This window comes from Centropristis striata, chromosome 9 (genome assembly GCF_030273125.1).
Source record: "Centropristis striata isolate RG_2023a ecotype Rhode Island chromosome 9, C.striata_1.0, whole genome shotgun sequence".
Taxonomy (NCBI): Eukaryota; Metazoa; Chordata; class Actinopteri; order Perciformes; family Serranidae; genus Centropristis; species Centropristis striata.
The window spans coordinates 39,870,395-39,883,317 of NC_081525.1; the positions used below are offsets into that span (position 1 = coordinate 39,870,395).

At 35.1% G+C, this 12,923-nt stretch overlaps 1 protein-coding gene across 1 annotated transcript in view; it reads left to right on the forward strand.

Annotated features, from left to right (window-relative positions):
* Positions 1-5,745: 5,745 nt before the first annotated feature.
* LOC131977205 (disabled homolog 2-like) overlaps positions 5,746-12,923 on the forward strand; it is a 19,169-nt gene continuing 11,991 nt past the window's right edge. The window contains exons 1-2 of the mRNA XM_059340405.1: positions 5,746-5,827; positions 12,815-12,923. The exon at positions 12,815-12,923 is cut by the window's right edge and continues 22 nt beyond it. Of these exons, the coding sequence (XP_059196388.1) occupies positions 5,746-5,827; positions 12,815-12,923 (191 nt within the window). The remainder of the gene's footprint in view (positions 5,828-12,814) is intronic.

Genomic DNA, 12,923 nt, shown 5'->3' on the forward strand with positions numbered 1-12,923 from the left:
TGTCTTTTTTTTATTCATTTTGTGTCTTTTGGTGTCTTTTTTTGTCATTTTGTGTCTTTTTTTGGTCATTTTGTGTCTTTTTTTAGTCCTTTAGTCCAACATAAAATGTGATTTTGAATCTTTTTTTTAATTTCAAAACACTATCATGCTCAATAAAGAATTCTAAATGTTGCAAATGTACACTGAGACATTAAACTGCATAATTTTCAATTAAATTCTGGAAAAGTTGGTGTGTTCTAAAACTTTTGACCAGTAGTGTATATATATTAATGTACAAATATAAAATGTTCTTTACAATATAGCAACTATCACAGTTTTATATACAACCATTAGAAATATAAATGGCTATTTCAGTGTCATATACAACCTAATACAATAAAAACAACTATCCCCCCTGTTCTTTACATTGAAGTATAATATGTAGCATATTGCACATGATGTTATATAATATGATGAGTTGTGTAGTTACATTAATTTACTTCAACTGTTTCCAACTAGTTATGAATGATATCATAATGTGTTTTACTTCAGTCACCTTTATAATGAATTATGAATTGGAACAACAAAGATGAGAATTGATTGGACATAATTAAAGTTTTTACAACATTGTGTAAAACAACTGTAAACACTAACAAGCACTTCAAGTAACATTACTTGTTTTAACTAACATTTACTGTTTTAAAATGTTCCTTTTTTAACTTTGAGCACCTGGCCCTCTAAAGGTCTCAGCAATTTTCAAACCCAGAGAAATCTGTTGGGTTTTTATTTATTTTTTTATTTGTTTGTTTTTTATCAATGCTCTCCCTCATCACCTGTCAGTGACATCATCATCATCATAATAATAATAATAATACATTTTATTTGTAAAGCACTTTTCATTGTTAAAAGCAATCTCAAGGTGCTACAGAGTGCAACAAGATTAAAAACAGGTTAAAAGGCCAAAGCACAATGATACATTTAATAAAAGGCTTTTCTAAAAAGAAAGGTTTTTAGGCCTTTTTTAAAAGAGTCTGTTTGTTTGTGGAGCCCTCAGGTGGTCTGGGAAATACATCATATTTTCTTTGCCCATGTCAGGATGTTTTCTCTCAAAAGATAAATCATAAATTTACTTTTAATTCATTTTTAAACCACATTTTCACTGCACACTTTTCAGATCTTGATCATTTTTACGTCTGTATTTTAACCGGATGAAGGATTTTGATCATCAGACGTCTGGACCTTAAAATATCAGAGAAACGAGCTTCTTATCCGGAACGCATTCTCATCCAAACTCGTCAGACACAGACGTAAAAATCACGTGGATCCTCCCAGACACTCACTTCCTCTCTGTCACTGTTTGACTCTGTCACTGTTGGGAAATCAGCCATGATTATTTTCAGAGGGATACTTGAAGCCCCCTCATGCTGAGCTCACAGTAATCTACATGACCTTTTTTTCTTTGGTGGATTTTCAAAGAGGATTGAATCTGGTATTTCATGCCGTCAGCTTACTAAATTCTCTGCAGACTCTCTGTGTTGGCATATTATGTTGACTTTAGAAGAATCCCTCTCATTTAGAGGAGATTTTGAAGAAAGCTGCTCCTGATCTGACTTAAAACTCTTCCCGTTTCTGGGGGTTATCAACAAATTAGCTCCGCTTCCTGGGAAAATGTTTCTACATGCAGAAGAGCTGCTTTGCTAACCTAAATATCATGTCACAAGTGATCTGCTTTATAAATATTTATCTGACAAAGTGCACCGCTTGCATGTTGAGCTCTCTCGAGTGGAAGGCCGAAGACTTCTCTCCACTTGAATTGAATATTTATCACTATTCACTGTGTTTTCTCATCAAAACTGTACTACTTTACAATATTTTTACAGTATTTCTTTTCACAGTTAAACTGTCAATGTTAAGCTGATCTGGTTTGCATTTGTAGCTACTTTAGTGGCAAATTCTAGCTATTTGAACCATTTAGACATTACTTTTAGAAAAAATATAGCCGCATCTTCATCAGCTGTAGTTAACTCTTTTAGCCATTTACTCAATGCTTTTAGTTAGCTTACAATATCCATTATTTTGAGCTACTTTTTAAACATTTACACATGACTTTTAACTGTTTTTACTGACGTATCTGCACACTGACTCACACACTGACATCACAACACATTCTGCAATAGTTACAGCAGAACTCTGACTCAATATTTGGACATTTTCCAATCAATGGCCTTTTTTTTTTACTGTTTTTGTTTTTAGCAAATTAGTTGAGCTACTCCAAAGTATTTCAATGAGCAGAAGGGTTAGTGTTACTGCAGAATCCCCTACACGACTCCTGGTTGGGAATCAATGACTTAAGGAATACTTTCTTAGCAAAAAAATTATTTATTTTCTTGTCAAGTGCTGAAGATCGACACAATTCTCTTATCTGTGCTGTTAATATGAAGGTAAAGACAGACTGTAAAAAGGGGAAACAGTGAGACAAAGTTGTTTTAAAGCTAAAGCTCACTGATAAAAATGGTAAATCTTGTTTGTTTAATCCATAAAAAAACAATGTAAATATAACAATTCCACATTTTCAGAGGAGTTATGTTATGTTTTGCCATCGCAGCTCTTCTCGTTGGCTTTTAACACCACATAGAGTGTTGATTTTATGAATTTTTGTTTTTATTTGTATACATGCATATTTTCTTTTGTGCGGGCAGTGCATTTCAGATTTTATTTTATTTATTTTTATCCCATTTTTAACTTATTTTATCTAATTGCATTTTACTGTTCTATTGTTTACTACATCTCTTTGTATTGTTATCTATCTATTGTTTGTGCAGCACTTTGGAAACCTTGTGTTTGATGAAATTGTGCTATATAAACAAAGTGGATTGGATGTGTTGGAATATTTCTTGGAAAGCGACTGATCATTCCAGGAAAAAAAGAAAAAGTGGAATATAAGTTAAGAATATTTGTTAAACTAGTTTTAAATACTCTGCACTTTTAGTTAAATTTGAATAATAAATATTATGAATAACAAATATTAGCATCTTTCCTTGCCTCTGCCCACTACGTGCCCTCTGAAGTCAAACTACTACGACTAAATGCTTTCTGTTAAAGAATGTAAACTAAAGCTGATGACATCATCGTGGTTATTTTCTCATACTTGACAGATGTGTCTTCCAGCTGTTTTCACAGGCTGAGCGGTGCTCCTCTTGATGACTAAACTGAACTTCACGTGTTAAATATGTGACTGTCCTTGAAAGCACCACGGTGGTTCTGTCTCTCAGGGAGGTCTGAACAGTTTTATGTCACTTTTATGAGAGCCAGGAAAAAGCAAAATAAACCACAGTTCATGTCCTTTTATTCAGACATTTAAAACATCTGTTTGACCTCTGAATCCACTGAATATGGTCTCTTACTTAATAACCAGTTATGTAAAAGTCAGATTTACCCTTTGTCTCTGATCTTCAGCTACGATCAAATTAACCCTTAATAGGACACTCATTGAAATACTTGCAAATTCCAAATTTCAACCCTAGAGAATATTGGAGGATATTACATACAGCCAGAATGTGTAAAAACAACAACATACAGACCCGGGGGAGGGGGGTAATATTTAGAGAAAAAAGTTTACAAGATCAAAGTAGCAAATCTACGAGAAAAATATGTGCAGATTTATTAGATATAAAGTGGTGAATGTGCGAGAAAAAATGTTTTTTTTTCACTTTTTTTCTCGTAAATCTGAGACTTTTTTCACGCAGATTTGCCACTTTAAACCTCTTAAATCTGCCACTTTTTTTCTTGTAGATTTGCCACTTTAATCTAGTAAATTTGCAACTTTTTTCTCTAAATATTACAAGTCCATGTGGTCCAATTTACGACCTCACAGAGAGACATAGGGACCCCATTTTGATATCTACTGAAGTTACCAAATATAGTTTTTCACCTGATAAAGGGTTAATAAAACACACTGGAGTGGAATCTAAAAACACTTCTATTCTTTCACTTTTGTTACTATGGCCCATTACATTTTAATAAATAGAAGACTGAGGTGGGAATTAAATAAATCGCTGTACCTGACACCTTTTTAACTGAGGGTGTAATGCATGCTTTTGCGCACATGCAGAATCAGGCCGACTCATGAAAACGCAATAATTAGGCTAAATGATGCATGAATAATGAAGAGCAGTGGTGGGAAAAATATTCATATCCCTTATTATTATAAGTACTAATCCCACACTGAAATAACTCCACTACAAGCAAAAGTCCTGCATTCAAAACTTACTGTAGTAAAAGTTCAAAAGTATCAAAATGTAGCAGCAGTATGAAAGGAAAAGAGTGCTCATTATGCAGAATCATGCCTTAAAATTGTCCTTAAGTACAGTACTTGATTAAATGTACTTAGTTACATTCCACCACTGATGAAGAGCAAAATGCAAATTTGTTTTTTGCCATAAAGCTGCTAATAATGCTATTAAAAACATGAGACATTACATGACTTAACTGTACTTATTTCTGGATCAGAAAGTTATTTTTCTCTGCACTGTAAAAAATAATCTGTTTAATTTACGGTGAAATACCAGCAGCTGTGGTTGCCAGAACTTCACCGTAAAAAATACAGTGAGTGGGTTTTCTACTGTAAATTTAATATAAATATCAGCAAAAACTGTCATTTAGACTGAATATTCCTGTTATTTTTAGGGTCATTATGACATCCATTAACTTTACATGTAAATGTTTTGTTTTTTTACAGCAGAACTGTGTGTTTCCTACAGTTTATGACAGAAAAAGTAAAAGTATTGTGCTATACTTTGATTTACGGTAATTAAAAGTGTCTACTACGGTGATATACTATTTTTAATTTTACACCATATTTCTGATTTCTTGACAATGTTTTACTGTAATTTCTACAAACATTTTTTACAGTGTGGTTCATGAAGCCATGAAATCCTTTTAGTTCCTCCTAAAGCTTTAATAGTTCATTCACTGTTTTCTGGTTTCTCTCAACTATCCCTCCTGCAGAGGTTTTCAGCCTGCAGGATTTCTTTTATATTCATCTGGCAGCAATACACATTTAGTTCAACTGTTATTTTAAGAAAATACCACCCAAAGACATCCTGGAGGGAAACACATGACCTCACTTTGAGAGGGACAGCACCCTGCACTGATCTCCTCCCTGTTAGAGCCTCTTCAGTCTTGTCCAATCGTTCCCATGTACTCGCGACTCCCAGCGGAGGTTAATATATCACCAGTGAGTCTGCAGCCTGACCTTTGACCCTGAGAAGTTTCAGAAGCGAGTTGAGCCAAGCGGCGGGGTCAGAGCGGAGACACTCCCAGTAGGTGAGCTGCATCAAACTCTTTCTCTACTGCTTTTTAGATCAATATATGCATATTCAGTGCAGGGACTGCACATTTCACTTTATTATTTATATATATTTTTGCACTATCTACCTCTTTGTTTGCACTATTTGAATGTCTGTATTGTTGTTTTGCTTGTTTGCACCGTGGGTCCGAGAGGACAGCAATTTCATCTGTGTCATGTGTTTATGCGGCATACTTGACAATAAAGTTGACTGAACTGAACTGAACTGAACAAACAAAAATGCATGTTGCTAAAATCTGGAGTTGCACTTTGACAGTTTTGAATAACATTCTTTGATTTTCCCCGCTTTTTCTCAAGCTGCTGACCTGATGTGGCCTGATTTCTGACAACAAACAAGTGTGAGCACTCTCGCTGCATCCTGAAAGCTCCCAAGCCTTTTATTTCCAAACGGACTCGTCATGATAGAGACGGAGACGGCTGGGACTTGTCCTCCTCCGAGCCAAACTCCTGTCAGGACCTGGATCTCCTCCAGCACCAGAGGTACGAGTCTTTGGCTGCTGCTGGCTGGCCCCACACTGTAAAACCAACTTGTTGTCTCAACTAAAATATTTGATTGTCCATGCTGCAAAAGAATTTTATGTCAAGACAACGAAGACAATGGAGTTTACTCAAATTAATCTTGCTATTTGACTCAATATTTTAAGTTAAAATGACTTTTTGCACAAATCTTTGTTGTATTGAAAAGGAAAAATGAGTTATAATAACAAACAAGCAGCATTGGGTTTTACAGTGCACTGGCTCTCAGATACACAAGTTAACCTCACAGTTTCTGCCTTTTGACAATCACATGACCTGAGGAAAACCTGCTGAATGCACAGTTTCCTACCTTTCCCCAGTTGCAGTGGCGGTTCTAGAGCAGTTTTACTGTGGGGGCCAAGCAAGGTTATTATAGTTAACGAAAACTAACGAAATAACGAAAACTAGAATTGAAAAAACATTTTCGTTAACTGAAATAAAAATAAAAACTAGAGTTTTTAAAAAAACGATCACTAACTGAAACTGTATTGTGTGGTTACAAAACTAACTAAAACTAACTAAAATTATAGTGAAAATGTCCTTAGTTTTTGTTTTTGTCAACTTTTTTCATTCATAATTCAGTGTTTCTATTTGAACATGCAACACATGGTGAATATGTTTACTGAGACTGGGATGTTTACACTAGAACCAAAATACAAAACACCCAGAACTGTAACAGTTAATAACCTTATTGGGGCTGAGATGGAAACATTTATTATGACCTCTTTGAATCAGGCACCCAACATATAGCCCATTACAAAAAAAACTAATAAAAACTAAACTAAAACTAAGCATTTTCAAAAACTAAAAACTAAACTAAAACTAGAAAACTCACTCTAAAAACTAACTAAAACTAACTGAATTTGAAAACAAAAATTCACAACAAAATTAAAACTAAAACTAATGAAAAATCCAAAACTTTAAGTTTAATTTAAGCATTCAAAACCTTTATTTTACCTTATTTAAAAAGCTCATTTCAATATATTTGGAAGATACAAATACACTGATTGAAACAATGAGACTTACCAACAATAACAACTATTTTTTGTAAGACAATGACATTTCTCATTTCTGTGCACAAATACTTTCTTTTATTTTGAAAGCTTTTATTGCACAATTAAACTATTATACAATGTAACATTCTGGGTTCATTTTGTGTACAATGAGATTTTGTTTGAACAGCAAATAGGTCAGAATTGTTCCGTTGTTCATCCTTATAAATTGATCATTTTATTATTAATTTGACACAGGGTGTCCCTGAGTAGAACCACCACTGACCCAGTTGGGAAGGGGCCTGATTGGTTATTGCTGTGTTTTATCAACATCTGAAAAGAAAGAATAGTTGCAGAGCAGCTCTTTGCTCTCGATAAGAATGTTCTCAAGAAGTTTATTATTAGGTTCACACAAGTGGCAGGGTTCATATAGAGGCTTAAAGTTTGGAAAATGCTACATTTTAGCAATTATGGGGTTTTTTTTTTGGTTGGGGATATTCTTCATATGTAATAGAATTGAATCAAAATCTTTTAATATTTCAAAATGAAACGATACAATCGTCATAGTTGTTTATTGTCTCCTGGTAACTCATGGAGGAGTTAAGCTAAACTGGAGCTGATTGCAGGAGAATTAAATCATCATCATCATCATCATCATCATCATAAAAACAATCAATCAATCAAAGTTCATAGTGTCAACACACATTGCTGTAGTTTCACATGTGGCAGTGAAGGCTTCAGATTGGAAATATTTGGTTTAAGGATGAAGTGCTTGAAAAGTGTTTGTTTTTTTAAACTCTGCTGGCTGTTAACCCTAAGAGGGCACTCATTGAAATACTTGCAAATTCCAAATTTCAACCCTAGAGAATACTGGAGGATATTACATACTGCCAGAATGTGTAAAAAAAACATACGGACCCGGGGGAGGAGGGTAATATTTTGAGAAAAAAAGTTTACGAGATTAAGGTTTCAAATCTACCTGAAAAAATGTGCAGATTTATGAGATTTAAAGTGGTGAATCTGGGAGAAAAAAGTTGTTTTTTTCCCCCACTTTTGTCTCGTAAATCTACGACTTTTTTTTAGCAGATTTGCCACTTTAAATCTCTTAAATCTGCAACTTTTTTTCTTGTAGATTTGGCACTTTAATCTAGTAAATTTGCAACTCCCCCCGGTTTGTATCTTTATTTTTATTCATACTTGTCCTTAATATGCCTTCATAGTCAAGTTCTCCTGGTACAAGTCCATGTGGTTCTACGACCAAACAGAGAGACATTTTGATATCCACTGAAGTTACCAAAATTGAAGGAAAATTAAATTTTGGGGCCCTCTATTTCTGCCAATAATATTGATTGTTGATCATTCACACACCTACTATAAACTCATTGCGGCTCTATCAGTGTTGTTACATTATCCTATAGTCAGCCTGATATCTCTTTACACATTTAATGGGTGGCCCAGTTAATTACATAAATAATACCAAAGTAATAATAATCCAGGGTTTCACATATGTTTTTAACTTCAAAATGTAGCACATTCAACTACTAGAGTAACCTGGGGTTGATTATTAACAATCCAAATGGTAAAACATTGTATTTACTGTAAAAATGTCGTCTGGTTTATTATTTTTTACTTCATAAAACGCGCAAACATACCTTTATCATGGCGTTTTTTTGCAACATTGTTTTGCCTCCAACTACCTCCGCTTTGGATGAGCAGCGCCCCCTGCAGGCAGGAGGAACGTTAGCGCTGCAGCCGAGCTTTGATATAACTACACTGCAAAAAAGCCAACTTGTGTTTTTTGGGCCTAAAACAGTGATTTAAGTTGGTAAAACTTGGAAATATAAATTATTGACATTTAGGGCAACAATGTAAATTAGCACAACAAAGGAAGCCAGTTGTCTGCTCAAAAACAAGTTGGTGAGTTGTTGTTACTTATATCTTTAAGTTGGGGTTCACAACAAGGGACAATAGTTCTGATAACTCTTATTTCTTTGTTGGGAAATTCGGTCATTAGCAAAAGCTAGCGGCTAACTGATGCTAGCAGCTAACTGATGCTAGCAGCGCTGCTTGTTACAGCTACAAGAGTAGCCATTAGCGTATCAATGCTAACTCAAAATTGTGGTCACAACATTAGCTGACATTTCATAGCGGCGTTACAATCGTGCCAATTCAGCACATCGCAGAAGTTAGCAGAAGAAAGGATTAAAAGTTATTACAATGTAAAATTATAAGTTAGTACAACTTACAGTTGAGTCGACAAAAATCTGAATACAGAGTTGAGCAAACTCAAAAACAAAACTTAAAATATTTAGTTTAATTGTCCAACTTAAAATTTTATCGAAGTTTGTTGCCTTGAAATTTTGAGTTCACCCAACTTTTCTTTTTTTGCAGTGTAGAGGCAGTAAGAATCACTAAGACTACAGCAGCAGCAGCACTCTGTTGACATAAAAGTGTGTTTTTGTACAATAATATATCTTTGATCATATAGAAAGCATCACTCATACATGCAAAATATTAAACAATATACATATTTTTTTGTTGATTGCTCTTGGGGGCCCCCTAGTGGCCACAGGGCCCTAAGCAGTGGCTTAGTTCGCTTATGCCTTGGGCCGGCTCTGCGTCACTTCCTCTAACATACACTGTAAAAATGTTTGTAGAAATAACAGTAAAACACTGTCAAATACATCAGAAATGGGGTGTAAAATGAAAAATTGTATATCACTGTATTAGACACTTTTAATTGCCGTTAATCAAAGAATAGCACCAAACTTTTTCCTTTTTTCTGTCATAAACTGGAAGAAACACGGTTTTGCTGTTTAAAATATAACATTTTCATGTAAAGTTATTAGAGAAATACCATGATGTGTTTATGAATGACACAATTACCATAAAAATAGCAGAAATATTCAGTCTAGATTACAGTTTTTGCTGATATTTACATTTGAATTTACAGCAGAAAACCATTCAACCATCCAACTTGATGGTGGTTCAATACTTTATCATTGGGGTACACCTTTAATTAATATCAATGATAAGAGTTTATGATTACAGAATATTTCCTTTGTGAAAGTGAATTACACCATTTGTTTTATTCTTGTGACAACTTTGTGAGAAGAAATTACACACAAACTTGGCAAGTAGTAGTAAAAGTCCATAATGTAATAATAGATGGCTACAGTGTAACATTACAGTATGTCCCGGCTCTGTTCTGTTCTGTGAGTTAGTTATTATCTGATGGGAAACGGGAGAAACTTCAGGTGAGACTGTTTGTTTTGTTCTTCCTTGTTCTCTTCATGTTCCACTGGAGGCCGTCCAGATGTTCCAGCTGTGTGAGGAACACACTGCTGATGTCATGTGTTTGAGTCTTTGCAGCAGAGTCTTCCTGGAAATCCTTTAACATCAAACTTCATGTCAGACCAGATAAACGTTGTGGTGTGAATTACAGCTCATGTTGCTCCAAAAACCAACGTTTTTTCCTTCGCAAACAGCCGATTTGTCAACAAAGCTGTTTCCTCTTGACTCTTACGTAATCCATAAAGTGTTTTACACACTTCTGGGACATGTTAACCATTAGCCATCATGAGTGTTGATGATTTTATGAGAAAATGATCACTTTGGGTGAGACTTAATCCCAATTCTGTGCCTATTAAAGAAGCAGCAGTCATACTTTCATGATGAAATCACAGAGTGAGGATTGTAAAAGCTAATAAAGCTTCTGAAATCAGATCCTGTGCTCCCGCAGGACTTCCCCCAGGTTTCTGGGTTCAGAGTAAGTCAAAGAGTCGACCTGACATCACGCAATACTTTAGAATAATTAATTAAATGTAAGAGACAGAAAATAAAGAGTGAAATCTGAGAAATGCAAGCAAAAAGAGGTGGTCTATATGCTGCTTTTGAATCTAAAATAGGACGTTCAGTTGGAGTGAGTTTTGTAGTTTAGGAGCCTGGTGATAATCCTGTATGAATTATGTTTGTATGCAAATAATTTGCAACATCAAATACATTCAGTATATCTCCTCTCCGATAGATAAAGATATAGAGCTACTGTAGATAAGCTGAGTGTCTGGAGCCTAAAACCTGATCACAAAACTTCAGCTCAGCCCTGAAGACAACACATTTTCCATTGAAAATCATCAATAAAAGGTCATTTTTTTTTATCCCTCTGCCATTACAGCATAAAATCCTTTATTCTAGTTTATAGCTTTTAATCTCGAGCACTGCTTTATAATAGTAGTTTTTATCATTTTCCACCAGATTTAACCATTTTCTCATGTTTTGCTCTAAGGGGCAAATATGTGATATTTTCCTGATTTCCACTAATATTGCTGTTATATTGTGGAGCACGGTGACATATCCCAGGCTGTGAAAATAAATCCCCATGAGCAAAACAAACAAACCCTAGCATTTATTATAATGTCAACAGTGGCATGAACTTGTTTTTGGTTTCCCTCGAATTATGGAAATGAACTTTGTTTGCAGCGACACAAGCAGCATGCAGCAGCAGGTTGCTGGTGTGATGTGAGGGTTGGATCACTCTTGATAAAATGATTCAGCAGTGTGGAGATGGATATCTGTGGTCAGCAGTACTTTACTCTTCCTCATGCTGCGGCAGCTTCACAACAGCTACAACACAACTTCCTTTAGATCAGTCCATTAACCAATCAGAACTAGCAGGACTTAGAATAAGGTAAAAGCAACAGAATCAGAAAAACGGATCCAACAGGTAACTGTGACTGCTGGTACTTGTGCAAATTTATATAATAAAACATGTAAATATGTCAATGATAATTATATTAAAAAATAATCTGTAATGTTTAGCTGATGACACATTTTAAATATATTTTAACCACTTGACTCAAATGAATTATTGTAATGCCTAAACCTTACACTAGTAAAGACCTCAAGTCAGGCAGATCCACCCTCTCATCCACACATAGAATAAAAGCATAAAATCCAATTAATGAAAAATAAGACATGTGTCCTGGCAGGTCAAAAACCCACAGATGTCCACTCAACTAAAGGGCAAAAACAAACAATAAGAAAAATCCAAGAATCCAAGATGATGAGGGCCAAAATGCCAAAGTCACAGTGACAATGTTGACTTCTTTTACAACACAGCTGTAACAAGCAGTCTTAATATGGAATGTTTTAATTCCTCTGTGAAAATATAAATGTTAAAACTGGCAGCGTCTTTTTTTTAAAATGAAGTAATTTTCATTTGTTTTTTTACAATCACACTGTAAAACCCAATGTTGCTTGTTTGTTATTATTAACTAATTTTTCCTTTTCAATACAACAAAGTTCGTGCAAAAAGTCATTTTAACTTAAAATATTGAGTCAAATAGCAAGATTCATTTGAGTTAACTGCTTTGTCTTTGTTGTCTTGACATAAAATTCTTTCGCAGCATCGACACTCAAATATTTTAGTTGAAACAAGTTGGTTTTACAGTGCACCAGCTCAGGGTGCTGAGTGTGAAACACGGACGTGTGTTTGTCTGAACATTGAACTAAAGAGTGACTAAAAGCCAGTAAAGTCTTACAACATTGAGAGGAGAGCTGTTTAATAGCCGACCTTTGCTACAACAGCGCATCCTGACATTTCCATAATCACTCAATTACTGTTTTCATTCCAGGAAACCAGATGAAACATTGACAGAGGATCAGTCAAACGCTCGCTCAGCAATTTGCACACACACACGGAAAACACACCGCAGAGAACATAAACACTGACATAGTGACTGATCCTCCACTCACAAACACCTACAAGTATATGCACACAAAAACACATGTACAAACACACACGGATTACAGTAAAAGAAACAGAAGTGCAAACATATTAACAACACAAATAATCAGATTATGACTCAGAAACACAATTAAGACACAACTAAGCAGAATAAATACACACAGACAAGCATTTCCATCCTCTCACACACTAATGTGTCCTGATGTTTCCCAGGAGCAGCCAGTGACACGGCGTCCCGGTTCAACGGAGACGGGGTTCGCTACAAAGCCAAGCTGATCGGCGTGGACCCGGTCCCCGACGCCCAGGGGGACAAGATGTGCTG